The sequence below is a fragment of the Euwallacea similis genome, chromosome 31, assembly GCF_039881205.1.
Source record: "Euwallacea similis isolate ESF13 chromosome 31, ESF131.1, whole genome shotgun sequence".
Taxonomy (NCBI): domain Eukaryota; kingdom Metazoa; phylum Arthropoda; class Insecta; order Coleoptera; family Curculionidae; genus Euwallacea; species Euwallacea similis.
In genome coordinates this window covers 850,259-863,481 of record NC_089639.1, presented here as the reverse complement: position 1 = coordinate 863,481, position 13,223 = coordinate 850,259, and the positions used below count along the sequence as shown (strand labels likewise).

At 35.7% G+C, this 13,223-nt stretch overlaps 1 protein-coding gene across 1 annotated transcript in view; it reads left to right on the top strand.

Moving 5' to 3' along the window:
* LOC136417969 (REST corepressor 1-like) overlaps positions 1 to 5,960 on the top strand; it is a 30,878-nt gene extending 24,918 nt beyond the window's left edge. Inside the window, exons 9-10 of the mRNA XM_066403835.1 lie at positions 4,684 to 4,820; positions 5,269 to 5,960. Coding sequence (XP_066259932.1) covers positions 4,684 to 4,820; positions 5,269 to 5,407 — 276 coding nt within the window. The 3' untranslated portion in view covers positions 5,408 to 5,960. The remainder of the gene's footprint in view (positions 1 to 4,683; positions 4,821 to 5,268) is intronic.
* Positions 5,961 to 13,223: the final 7,263 nt, after the last annotated feature.

The following is a 13,223-nucleotide window of genomic DNA, read 5'->3' as shown; positions in this document are numbered from 1 at the left end:
TCTAATGAACGGGTTGGGTGAATAACCCTGTATACCTATACTTTGAATCGCTATATCTCAAATACTGAATTTTGTACAAATCTGATTCAACGTGGGTAGATACTTCGAGAGGCCCTCTACACAGTGAGCAAAAATGGTTAGTGTACCAAAGTACGAACTCCTCTAAAATCACCTAAGTTTTTTTTTTTTGATATTTCGGCCCTTTGGCATCAACCGATAAATCTATAAGTATATGAAAATAAGAAGGTGGTTACTGAAGGACGCACCATTTTGCCCCACGCTATACGATGAATAATTCCCGAGATATGGCGTTTCAAAGTTTTCACCCTCAACCCCGTTCTACCCTTGAATGGTGAGACTTAGGAAGTTGAAATTTTATGTGGTAAGTCCTTTGAGTGATAGGGACAATTGGTAAAAATTTCAGATCAATCGCCCGTGGGGGCCGAATTGACCCCTTAACTTTACACGGCCTTTATAGAAATGGTGTTTTAAAAAGATTTTTCTTTTAAACCAATATATCTTTAAAATGGTTAGGTTTAGGTATAGGAGTACCTAATAAGAATTTAATCAACTTAATCACTAGATTCCAAAAATGCAAAAATATACTGGGTGTTCCATTTGAAATAAGGAAGTTGACCTCGACTTCCGGTATAACCGGAAGTGATATGACCTTCAAGTAGTAGTTCAAGTAGAGTGTATCTATATTAGCTCAACCCCCAAATATGAAAAATTTAGATTACTTATAAGTACAAAAGTTTCTAATGAAACAGTTACGTGAATCACCCTGTATATATTATTAAATATTACAGTTTTCCTGATAATTAAGTTTTTAATAGTTTTTAATTTGACCGTGCTTTTCTACAATTATTGAAGTGCAGGGGAACAACAAGCTCTTTTATTACAAAAATGTACCAAACTTTTGTATTATGTATGAATGGATTGTTTAAATTATTTAAGCGATAAAATCTAAAATTGTTTTGTTACTTACCTAGAAGTTTATAAACATTATTTTTTCAGTTTGCAGTACGCCAAAGAATCAAATTCAAACGTGAATTTTATTTGAACACTGAGATGTATGTTTATTCAAATTTCTTAAAAACTTCCTTAGACAATGGTCATTCAGTTCTTATGGAAAGTTTAATAAGAAACATTTTAAAAATTAGAACAATTAATTTTAATACGTTTAAGTATTCGCCAAAACTTAGACTAGTCATTTATTACCTTAAAATAGTTTTACAGATATTGGAGGTTTTTGGTTTCTTATAATTTTTAATATGCGCTTGGTGAATACTTAAACGTATTAAGATTAATTGCTCTAATTTTTAAAATGTTTCTTAAGAAACTTTCCATAAGAACTGAAAGACCATTGCCTAAGGAAGTTTTTAAGAAATTTGAATAAACATACACCTAAGTGTTCAAATAAAATTCACGTTTGAATTTGATTCTTTGCTATACTGTAAACTGGGAAAATAAAGTTTATGAACTTCTAGATAAGTAACAAAACTATTTTAGATTTTATCGCTTAAATAATATAAACAATCCATTCATACATAATAAAAAAGTTTGGTACATTTTTGTGATAAAAGAGCTTGTTTGTTCCTCTGCATTTCAATAATTGTAGAAAAGCACGGTCAAATTAAAAAATATTAAAAACTTAACTATCAGGAAAACTGTAATACTTAATATATAGGTATGTTTGGTTAAATCAATTCAGAACAATCTCCTACAATGTCCTATTCAGTATCCTGCATTACCTACCAAACACCCTATATATCACGTTGGAAAAAGTGCTATTTTGTGTAATGTAGGCATGTCTGCGGCATTGTAAATTCCTCAGAAGGATACGAGTTATTCAAAACAGAGGTTTCCTAACGTGTATTTCATTAAAAAAAAATTTTCTAATTTTCATTTCAATGTGCGTGTTACTGTGTAAATGAATATGCACTAAAATGTCAAAAAGCACCTGTGTATCAGGTATCTATCTATCCACATTGACCAACTGACTCTCTTCCATCACCGTTTGGATATAAAATTAGAGGTTGTTTTTACATTTAAATAAAGGTTAAATTTTTATAAAGGTAAAATATAATGTTCAATTAAAAATAAAGAAGACAAATCGGCTTTTTAAACCTAGAATTTATTCCATTTAAACTTGATACTGTATATGTATACATATAGTAAACACTCGATACTGTGAACATCGGATAACGTAAACCTCCGGATAACGTGAATCAACTTTCTATCACATTAACCACCGTATAACGTGAACAAATGATTTCCGTTACCGGGGGAACTACTTCTGGGGATTCCCTGGCAGTCGTGCTCAATACGGGGTTGCCCGACCCCGGGTCGTGCCCGGTATTTCCCCAGTTTTACTTTCCCCTATTGTTTCATTTTTTGCATTGCAACATTTGTCTGTTGCTTTTGAACGGTTGTCGAAAGGTTTAGTGAATACGTGTTGTTATGTGTAATGTCGTTGAAAAAACCAAAGTGTTTAACTCTCCATGAAAAATCTCTTGTAATTCAGGAGCTAAGTAAAGGTGCAAGTGTTTCAAATTTATTCAGAAAATACAATATAGCTAAATCTACGATTTGCAAAGTAAAGCAAAGAAAAGAAACCATTTTAAGAGTAATAACAGATACATATGTTGGATCAAGTAAAAGAAAAACACTTAAAGGGTCTGGATTACCACAAATGGAAAAACAACTATACAAATGGTTTCTAAATCAACGAAGTAAAAATTTTGTCGTAAGCGGAGAAATGATAAAGCAAAAAGCCAAATCCATACATTCTGAAATAAAGGAAACTGATAAGGAATTTACGGCTAGTGAGGGATGGCTACAGAGGTTTAAAAAAAGATTTGGAATTCGGTTTTTAAAAATTTCCGGGGAAAAACTTTCTTCCCAACCGGAACTTATTGACCCTTTTAAAAAGCAGTTAAAAAATAAAATGCAGAAACTTGGAATTACATTAGATCAACTTTATAATGCTGACGAAACGGGCTTATACTGGAAACTTCTACCGGACAAAACACTGAAAGACTGAAAAACAACGAATAACAACAGTTTGCACAAATGCTACTGGAAGACATAAAGTAAAACCATTAGTTATCGGTAAGGCTGCCAATCCAAGGTCATTTAAAAACTTCACTTGCCCTCTTGATTATGAACACTCCAAGACAGCGTGGATGACTGCTGTGTGTGGATTTTTAAAAAATGGTTCCATCATTCCTTTGTACCTCAGGTAAATTTTGTTGTGTATTTTTCTTGAAATCGTAGCATAAATTTACGTATTCCTTTACAAGTTACACGTCTTTTGTCAAATAAAGGGCTCCCGATAAAAGCCTTACTTCTGCTAGATAACGCGCCATCTCATTCAAACGAAGAAGAATTAAAGAGCGAAGATGGACAGATAGTAACAATGTTTCTTCCACCTAACGTTACGCCGCTTATCCAACCTATGGATCAAAATTATATTACAGGAATAGCCTTCTTGCCGATGTTATAGCAAGTAATTCAAACATACCTGATACATTGAAAAACTTGACTATTAAGGAAGCTGTTTCAACTTAACGGCTGCATGGAATCGACTCGATTCACAAATTATTGCAAAATGTTGGAGAAATATTTTAGAGAACGCTGAAATGTCCGAGGATGACGATGATGAATTACCTCTTTCTGTTTTAAAACGTCAATGGGACGATGATAAGGCAGGCTTAATCTCCAAATCCTGTGATCTTCTAAATACACTAGCATCACAAGTAAGGGATTTATCTTTACAATTTAAATCTGTTATTACATATGTAATTTATGTATATTTGTAGGCCACATTCAAGGAAACTGATGTATTGGAATGGAATGATGCTGACGAAGAATGTGAAGTTCATGTAGTCGAGAATTTTCAAGAAATGTCAAGTAAAGTGTCATTGGACAGCGCTATAACTGCATTAAATACTGCAATCCAGTGGGCAGAATATAGTAGTGTGGACTTCACAGACCTCATAGTTTTAAAAAGACTAAGAGAAATAGCCCTTGTGCAAAAAATTACAAATCCTAAGAAGCAAACTAAAATTTTAGACTTTTTTGTCACCCAATAATCTGTTTTCCACTCTATTTAGATTAACCCCCGATTACATAAATAAATCGCTAACGTGAACGTGCGTTGTTTTATTTTGTTCACGGTATCGAGTGTCTACTGTATATCGGGGTAACATTAGAGACATTCTTCATAGTTAATAGTTTTATATTTTTTAAAAGCAAAAATAGCAAGGCGAAAAACGAATTCACTACTACTCGACCGCTTCCCTGCTCCTCTGTCTCTTGACTGCCTGTTCTTTGTTTCTTTTGCCTCCATTTTTGCCAGTTCTGGTGGCCCTTAAGATCCAAGGGTGAAGTACTGCTAGTCCCGATTTCCCATAGACAAAAGCCCACATATAACCACTTTATTGTGTCGGTAGTAGTGACCTCGTTCGACAGTGCTTTATCTTCAAGATGGCTCTGTCAGCCTGCCGTTCATCTTATTATCACTTCTAATGTTACATTCCTAAACTTAAGGACTAATAAATCTCAGACATATATTTAAATCGATTGTCCTGGTTTATTTGGTGTTGGTCTTATAACCTTTGAAAGTAGATATTTGTCAATGACTTGTAATTTTATTTTAATATATATAATGTTTTTTAGGGTTTCCGAAAATACGGGAAGGACTTCAAAGCAATCGCTGAAATGCTCGGCAATAAAACAGAACACTACGTACGCACCTTTTTCGTAAACTACCGTAAACGGTACAATTTGGATCAAGTCATTAAAGAGTGGGAACGGTAGGCATTACATAATTGCTTTTTTTATACTTCGTTTATATTTGCTATAAATGTTTTACCGCACACGTCAATTTTCTCGGTTAGCGGCTGTCTAACCACAAACATTTTTACACTGACACATGTTCCTTTGTTTGGCGTGAAGTATTAAATACTACGCGATTCTTTCCGCGAATATACCGTAAAATGGCTTTACCGCGTGCATTTGCGAGTTAAAAGTAACAGTGGCAACATTTTTTACTACATGTAAAATAAAGTGGCGTATGTCAATACCAAAAATGTTTGTGGGCAATTAGACAACAATTTATTTGCATGAGGCAAAACATTTTACTGCTTGTGTTGGTGTGTAATTGCAATGAACATGTGGTAAACTATTACTTTTCACACTTGTTAGATAAGTAAGTATTGCAAATCTGTCTAGTGCAAAATTGTCACTTATTACCCTTTCTAGGGAACATGGACCCGTAAATGATAACACAGACGCCAACGGCGATGAAGATGATGTCATTTGCTTGTCGCCTAGCCCACCAAGCAAGAAGGAAAGTTTGAAGAACGGTGGTAAAGTTGGAACTCAACTAAGCACGAAATGATTTCGTTTCCTAGCAATACCAGAATGTCGTTTTTGACAGAACTTTAGTGTTTCTATATTTTCGGAACCTCCCCGTTACTTTATTACCACATAGTTTATAAGTGAATTTATGCCACTTTCACGCGGTTCCATATGCCCGGAATATTGAACAATCCGTGAAATAAGTTAAAACGAGTTCTGTTAGAAACATGTCTGGCTGATTTCGTAGTTCTTAATCTCATAAAATAATATAAATTAGCCAATTTTTCATTAATAATAACTTTTATATGCGTTAGATAGTTGAAAGCGTCTCAGTTAAGAGCTCTCTCATTCAGGGTTTACTTAAGCTTGAGCTAAAGACGATATTACATTATGCAAGACTACGAATAAGACGATTACGACGAATTTTGTAGAATGTTCCAAGAAGTTATCAAAATGATAACTTAATGTGTTCGACTTATTTTAATGAAATAACTATTTTTCTTAATATCTGAAAAATTAAATACTATCTGGCAGAGCTGTAGACGTATTAAAGTCTAAAAAAATAAATGTGTTTGGATTCAAAAAAGTTACAATACATATTTTTCTTTTAATTTTAACAAAATTTAGTTTTACATAAAGGTTCACAAACGAATTGAATTTTAGCAAGAGACGCTTTTCGCTCGACGTTAATTTTCATTATCCCCACGTTTTCCGTGGAAGTTAAGTCTGAAGAAAAAAAAGAAATAAACATCTTTGTTAAAATGCTTCGTGTTGATACATTTTATTATGGCATGGTATTTTCTTAAAGAACTCAAGTTACCTTACTGTTAACCAAAGCCATCTAAAATACATTTTCACTTATAAAACTCAGTATCAATAAAATTTTACAAACAATCCAAATACTTTGTACTACTTTATATTACGCCATCAGCAATGCCAGTAAACGTTATTTCATATATTTCCATTTTTAATTTCCTTTTTTTAATTTTAAATTCCGTGTAAAAAAAGCCAACACTGTTGTGGTGCTGATTAACAGACATTAACTTCAATGTTCTTTCCAGTGTTGACTGAAACGTTCGCCTCATTGTGTGAATGAAGGTTTGATTCAACGTTGTATCGAACGTTTAACGCATCATGTAGCACCGGCTTAAAATAATGAAACTGATAGAAATTAAGTTTTACAACTGATTATGGAAAATCCATAGATAGGCAGTGATTAACTGTTCATGCATTAATATGTAACCATTCCAAACGTTAAGTGAAATCGTCAGTTATTTTTAAAATAGAACGTGGCTCGCAATATGTAGATGTATGTATCGCAAAACTTCGACCACCTACAAAATTTTCTTATGCAATTTTGAAGGTTCGTTCCCTACTTATTGCGATAGATTGATGTTACCTGTATATTTCTAATCACTATATACAGGTTAAAAGGCTCTAAATATCGTATCTTTTTTCTAATTTAACCGACACCGTAAAGAGTGGGCAAATTTGAGGTTAGGAAAGTAAATTAGCTCAAAAAACGTTTTATTTTTGTGAATTCAGTTTTATTGATACCAATGTAAAGCAGAAACATAGGAGTTATTTATGGAATATATCAGGCAAATGGCCTCCTCTAGTGTGTTTGCAGATGTCAGTTCTTTTGGTGAAATTTTGAAGCACTTTTTCCAATAAAGATACACTTATCTCTGCAATACAGCGACGAATTCCATTTTTCAAATCAATCGTTTCTGGGTGGTTCACATAAACATGATCTTTAAAATAGCCACAAAGAATGAAATTTAAAGATGTTAGATCATACGATTTTGCAGGGCAATTGATATCCCCAAAACGAGAAATAACGTGACCATCAAAGTTAGATCTCAATAATGCGATTGTTTGCTGTGTTATGTGGCTTGTGACACCATTTTGTTGAAACCATAAGTTGTCTGTAACAATATCATCTAACTTGGACCACAAAAAATCATTTATCATGATTTAGTAACACATGTTATTGACGGTAACGGCATTACCGTGCTCATTTTCAAAGAAGTATTGACCAATTATTCCTTCTGACCACAAACCACACCAAACAGTCACTTTTCTGGGATGTAATCATTGTTCAATAATGGCTCTTGGGTTTTCCGAGTCCCACAAGTGACAATTTTGCTTGATCACGTAGTCATTCAAATAAAAATAGGTCTCATCACTGAAGATGATTTTGTTAACAAAATCGTTATTTTCATTTAATTTTCCAAACAACCAATTAACAAATGCTCGATGTAAATCATGATCGGCCGGTTTTAATTCTTGTAGTATAATAATTGAATCTTATAAGCACCAAGATGAAGATCCTGGTGCAGAATGTTAGGCAAAGTGCCTCTAGAAATGACCAATTGCTGAGAACGACGGCGAGTTGAGGTTCTAAGCTTACCTTCAACACTTTGCTTTACAGCGGCTATGTTTTCACCACTACCAGTGTATTGTTTTAATCTAACATCACAAACAGTACCGTGAGCTTCAAATTTAGCCGCTAAATTGCGCACAGTACTCTCAAAAGGTTACGAGAAAAAGATGAACGAATTTTACGAAGTGATGCAGTAAAATTTTCACCATTTTAATAATTAAAATGTGTTGTTCAAGATAGTATTGTTCCATGGTTAAAATTTCTGAAGTTTATACTAAACAAATATCAAGGAGCGACAGTTTATTCTTTGACATTTCATTGAATGACAGCTAATTTACTTTCTAATCTCAAATTTGTCCACCTTTTACGTATGCAATCTTTACTGTTTCGGTTATCTTACGGATTAGAGTCACATTCGATTTAGACCACCGTGTATTAGGCCGAATGACGTATGGGCATTGTAAATATAGGTGCGTTCGCTACTATGGAATGGAGTCACGTGACGCTCCCCTTCCAAGAAAGAACTTGAATAAATCGTAACTATTAAGTAATTTAGTGTCTACGTTCTTATATTCTCCGATCTCAATGAAGTCTATGAATTGTTCGCATATTGCAGTCTCCTAATGTAATATTTTGCCTTAGCAATTTGCACCACGGTGTAAATAGAGAATTATATTTGATATGAAGTAATACTTGAGTCCCGATTAACGTCTAAGACTAAATTTTGACGATATTTGTAATGTCTACCTATGCATATACCGTGCGTTTTAGAAAAATTCCTGTTGAATAGTCTTTGGAATTATTTGACACCAAGTCCGTACGCCTTTAATATACTCTATGTAGTCTCGAACATAAACAAATAAATTTAAACCTTGCTTAATTTTAATCTTTACTAGCAGTAAAAAAAATGAAAAATACGAGGGGGACCCAAAAGTAACGGGAATTTAGTTATAACTTTTTTATTAATCAACATTTTCACACCAATTTTGAATCACCTTCAAAGTAATTCCTGTTGACTGTAATATTGATTGTCCAATTGTTTCTTCCATTGTTGAAAACATTTTCGTTATGTTCTTTAGCTCTTTCAACGATTTTTGTTTCACCTCCTCTACGGTCCCAAAACGTTTTCCTTCCATGTCCCTTTTGAGTCTAGAAAATAAAAAAAAGTCGCAGGGGGCAAGGTTCACTGAGTAGGAAGGGTGAACAATTGGTGTTATGCCGTTTTTGGTAAAAAACTGCTTCACAGGCAACGAGGTGTCGACAGCCGCGTTGTCGTAGTGGAAGAACCTATCCTCTGTACGTCAAAGATCCGCCTTTTTCTTCCGGATTTTCTCCCTTAACTTCTTCAAAACCTGCGAGTACAATTTTTGGTCGACCATTTGCCCTGGAGGAACAAATTCCGCGTGCACAACTCATCTGCACTCAAAGAAGCAAATGAGTATTGTCTTGATGTTCAACTTCATTTGGCGTGCTTTTTTTGAATAAGGAGAGTGAGCTGTCTTTTATTGGCTTTATTGCTGCTTCGTTTCGGGGTTGTACCCATATCACGATTCGTCACCAGTTATAACTTTAGAAAAAAATCAGGATCCTCTTTCAACTGATATTGCAACTCAAGAGAGTCGACGTTCCTAACGCGCCGACCTGAACTCGATGCTCCTTTGGCGAGAAACAAGTTTGGCTACAACCCTTCTCATGTGCAAATCTTCGGATAAAATCCTTAGAATTGAAATCCATGACAATCCAAACATCGTACAGAGTTGATCAATGGTTCGGCGACGGTCTTCACGAAGAAAGGTGTTGATTATTTCAACGTTGTTGTCCGTTCTTGAAGTTGAGTGGCACCCAGAATAAGATTGATCCTCAATCGACATCTCTTTATTCTTGAAACGCGAAAATTATTCATAAACACGTGTTTTACTTAAGGCATTATCCCTATAAGTTGTTTTAAGCATTTCAACAGTTTCTGCAGCCGTTTCTCCCAACAAAAATTTCACCGCTGCGCGTTGCTCTCAGCTATCAGTCATCTCAAATTTTCGCCGATAAGGAAAACCTGTTTTACTGAAAAAAATCCCAAGGACGAACGGATATATTCATAGCGACAAGATTTTGCACACTGACTTAGGGAGAGTCACCACTTAGAACTCCCCACTGGAGAAGCAGATTCCCACCCTCTAACTTCCCATTCCCGTTACTTTTGGGTCCCCCCTTATTATACTACTAGGTTGTTCGGAAAGTAATTTCGTTTTTTTATGTGAAAATGAATGACAGTTTTCGTATAATAAACAAATGCTTTATTAAATTATATATTGGCCGTTCTGGTCCAACACCTTTTGCCATCTTTCTGGTAGTAGCATAATTCCACGCTCATAAAATTTTTTGTCTTTGCTGGCAAAAAACTGATCGAGGTGGTTTTTGACCTCATCATTTGAGATGAAAGTTTTACCGTCTAAAAAATTTTGGAGTGACCGGAACAAATAATAATCCGATGGTGCCAGGTCTGGAGAATATGGTGGGTGTGGCATTGTGTCCCATTCAAGCTGTAAAAGCTTTTGGCGAGTGACCAAACTTGTGTGAGGTCTCGCGTTGTCTTGGTGAAACACTACACCTTTTCTGTTGATTAGTTCGGGTCTTTTCTGTTGAAGTGCATCCTTCAGTTTGTCCAGCTGCTGGCAGTAGACTTCCGAATTAATCGTTGTGTTATCCGGTAAAAGCTCAAAAAAAACGATTCCTTTAAAATCCCACCAAACAGACAGCATCACCTTTTTTTGGTGAATATCGGCTTTGGAAATGGTTTGAGTCGATTCATCTTTTTTGCTCCATGACCTCTTGCGTTTGACGTTGTTGTATACAACCCATTTTTCGTCCCCAGTAATGATGCGCTTCAAAAACGGATCATTTTTGTCACGTTTGAGAAGCGAATCGCAGACGTCAATGCGGCGACACAGATTTCTCTCTGTGAGAACATGGGGAACCCATATATCGAGCTTCGAGGATAATCCCAGGCCTTTCAAGTGGTCATAAACTGTTGAATTCGATAAATTTAACTTCAATCCGATCTCACGTGTTGTTATTCGACGGTTCGCATCAACTAATGCCTTTATGGCGTCTTTATCAGCTTCAACCGGCCTTCCCGAACGTGGTGCATCTTCGACATCAAAATTGCCAGATCGAAATTTAGAGAACCAGTTCTGACACTGGCGTACTGTCAACACACCTTCTCCATACACATCGGTCAATTTCTTTCTGGCTTGAACAGCATTTTTACCCTTTCTGTAGTAAAACAGTAGGATATGTCGAAAATGCTGCTTATCGCTCTCCATATTTAAAAGGGCACCAACCAAAAACTACTGCGTAGAATTAATTGAAATGTTTCACACACAAGCCTTGTTATATGAGCTCTCAAAGCATATAAAAATTATATGGCTTAAGTGTGAGGTTAAGTGCAAAAAAATACCATTAAATCCTCTGTCGGGAAAAAACGAAATTACTTTCCGAACAACCTAATAGATGGTCAAACCAAAACGGACGAATTTTAAAATCCTGTCAAAATTTTAATTTCGATCATACGGGGTTAAACATAAATCCAATGTGTAGAGAAACTCAGGAAATTTTATAGACAAAAGGACAAAATTTAAAACACATTACGTTTTAAAAATAATCTCATTTAAATGGCGATCCTCGGTTGCAGAGCCATTCTTCCAAATGGTTTTTTTTACTTTGAGTACACTCTTGACCTTCGGGAATAAAAAAAGTCTGCTAGAGCTAAATCGGAAATATAGGGTGGTTGTGATAGCGTTGCCACGTTATGCTTTACTAAGAATTCATGGATGAGTAGAGACATGTGACTGAGCGCATTGTCATGATGCAGTAGCCAGGTACTGGCAACATCTCTTTGGGCACAATTAACTCTTTTTCATAATATTTGCAGCACATTCACATAGTAAACAGCGTTGACGGTTTTTCCTGGAAGTACAAATTCTTTGTGGATCACATTCTTGGCGTTGAAAAAGACAATTAACATTGTTTTGGCATTGAATTTGCTCATCCTCGCATTCTTCGGTTTCGGGGACGCCGAGGTGTGCCACTCGGTACTGTGGCGCTTCATCTCTAGATTGTACTCAAATGTCCATGTTTCATCACCTGTAATGACATTGTTTAAAAAACCAGGTTGAATTTTCATAAGTTCCTTCAATTCCTTCGCAATCAATTGGACTTTTGCTGATCCATTAACACTTTGGGGACCAACTTAGCATACACCTATCGCATGTTCAATTCGTCCGTAATGATGCGATGCATAACGTTTTTCGGAAGATTCCGAGTGTCAGTTAACAACCGAACACACATTCGGCGGTCAGAATTTAACAAATCACGCATATACATTTGTACCGGTTTGACTTGTTGATGGCTGTCCAGAACGGAGGTCATCGTCCATTTCTCCCTAGCTTTCTTTAAACTTCTTCAACTTCTTTATCCACCTTGTTAGCTGCACATACGATAGAGCAGATTCCCTGTAGGCTTGCTTAAGCAATTCGTAAATTTTGACGGCTTTTTTGTCAAGTTTTGTGCAAAATTGAATTGTCTAACGCTGTTCGAATGTATTCACCATCGTGCGTCGTGACGTAACTTTAAAACGGTGTGTATTAAGTCAACGATTCTGACATAACCTGAGCTCGAAACAAACTGGTTGAGGGTTCGTTCTGAAGCTAAGGGTGCCCCCTATCTAACCCAAAAGATTCGAGTGTACTGCGATCAGAACAACAGGCACGGTAAAATAATATACAAGGTCTGATAAAAAAATACGGTGAATAATTTTATTACAAACAAAGTAATAAGTTTTTACTTGGAAATGGAATTAATCTCCTTCAAAGTACTGTCCTTGGCTAGAGATGCACTTATCCCAACGTTGAATCCATGACTGGAAACATTTTTGGAACCCTTCTTTCGGAAAGGCGTTCAGCTGCTCTTTCGTGGCCATCTCAATGTTAGGAATAGTGTCAAAACGTTTTCTTTTTAGCGCAATATTTATTTTTGGGAAGACCAAGAAATCGCATGATGCTAAATCTGGTGAGTAAGGCGGATGTAGACACACAGGAAGCTTTTTCCAGCCAAAAACTCGCTAATCAGAAGTGACATGTGGCACGGCTCATTGTCGTGGTGAAGAAAGAAGCCATTAGCCCATTTTTCTAGTCTCTTTCTACGTATATCGTTTCGCAAAGGTACATTTATGTTACACAAATGCAATTTGTAGTGTACTATATTGTAGTGTATGTAAACTATAATAAATATACAGTACGCCTTTGTAAAATTTGGAATTTACAGTTGTTCCCCTTGGAATGAACTCTGATACTACGCCCGCACTATCGAAAAAAAACAATGAGCTTGATCTTGATCTTCGACTTTGACTGGCGTGCTTTTTTAGGACGAGAGGAGTTAGGAGTTTTCCATTAGGAACTCTGTATTTTCGTCTCAG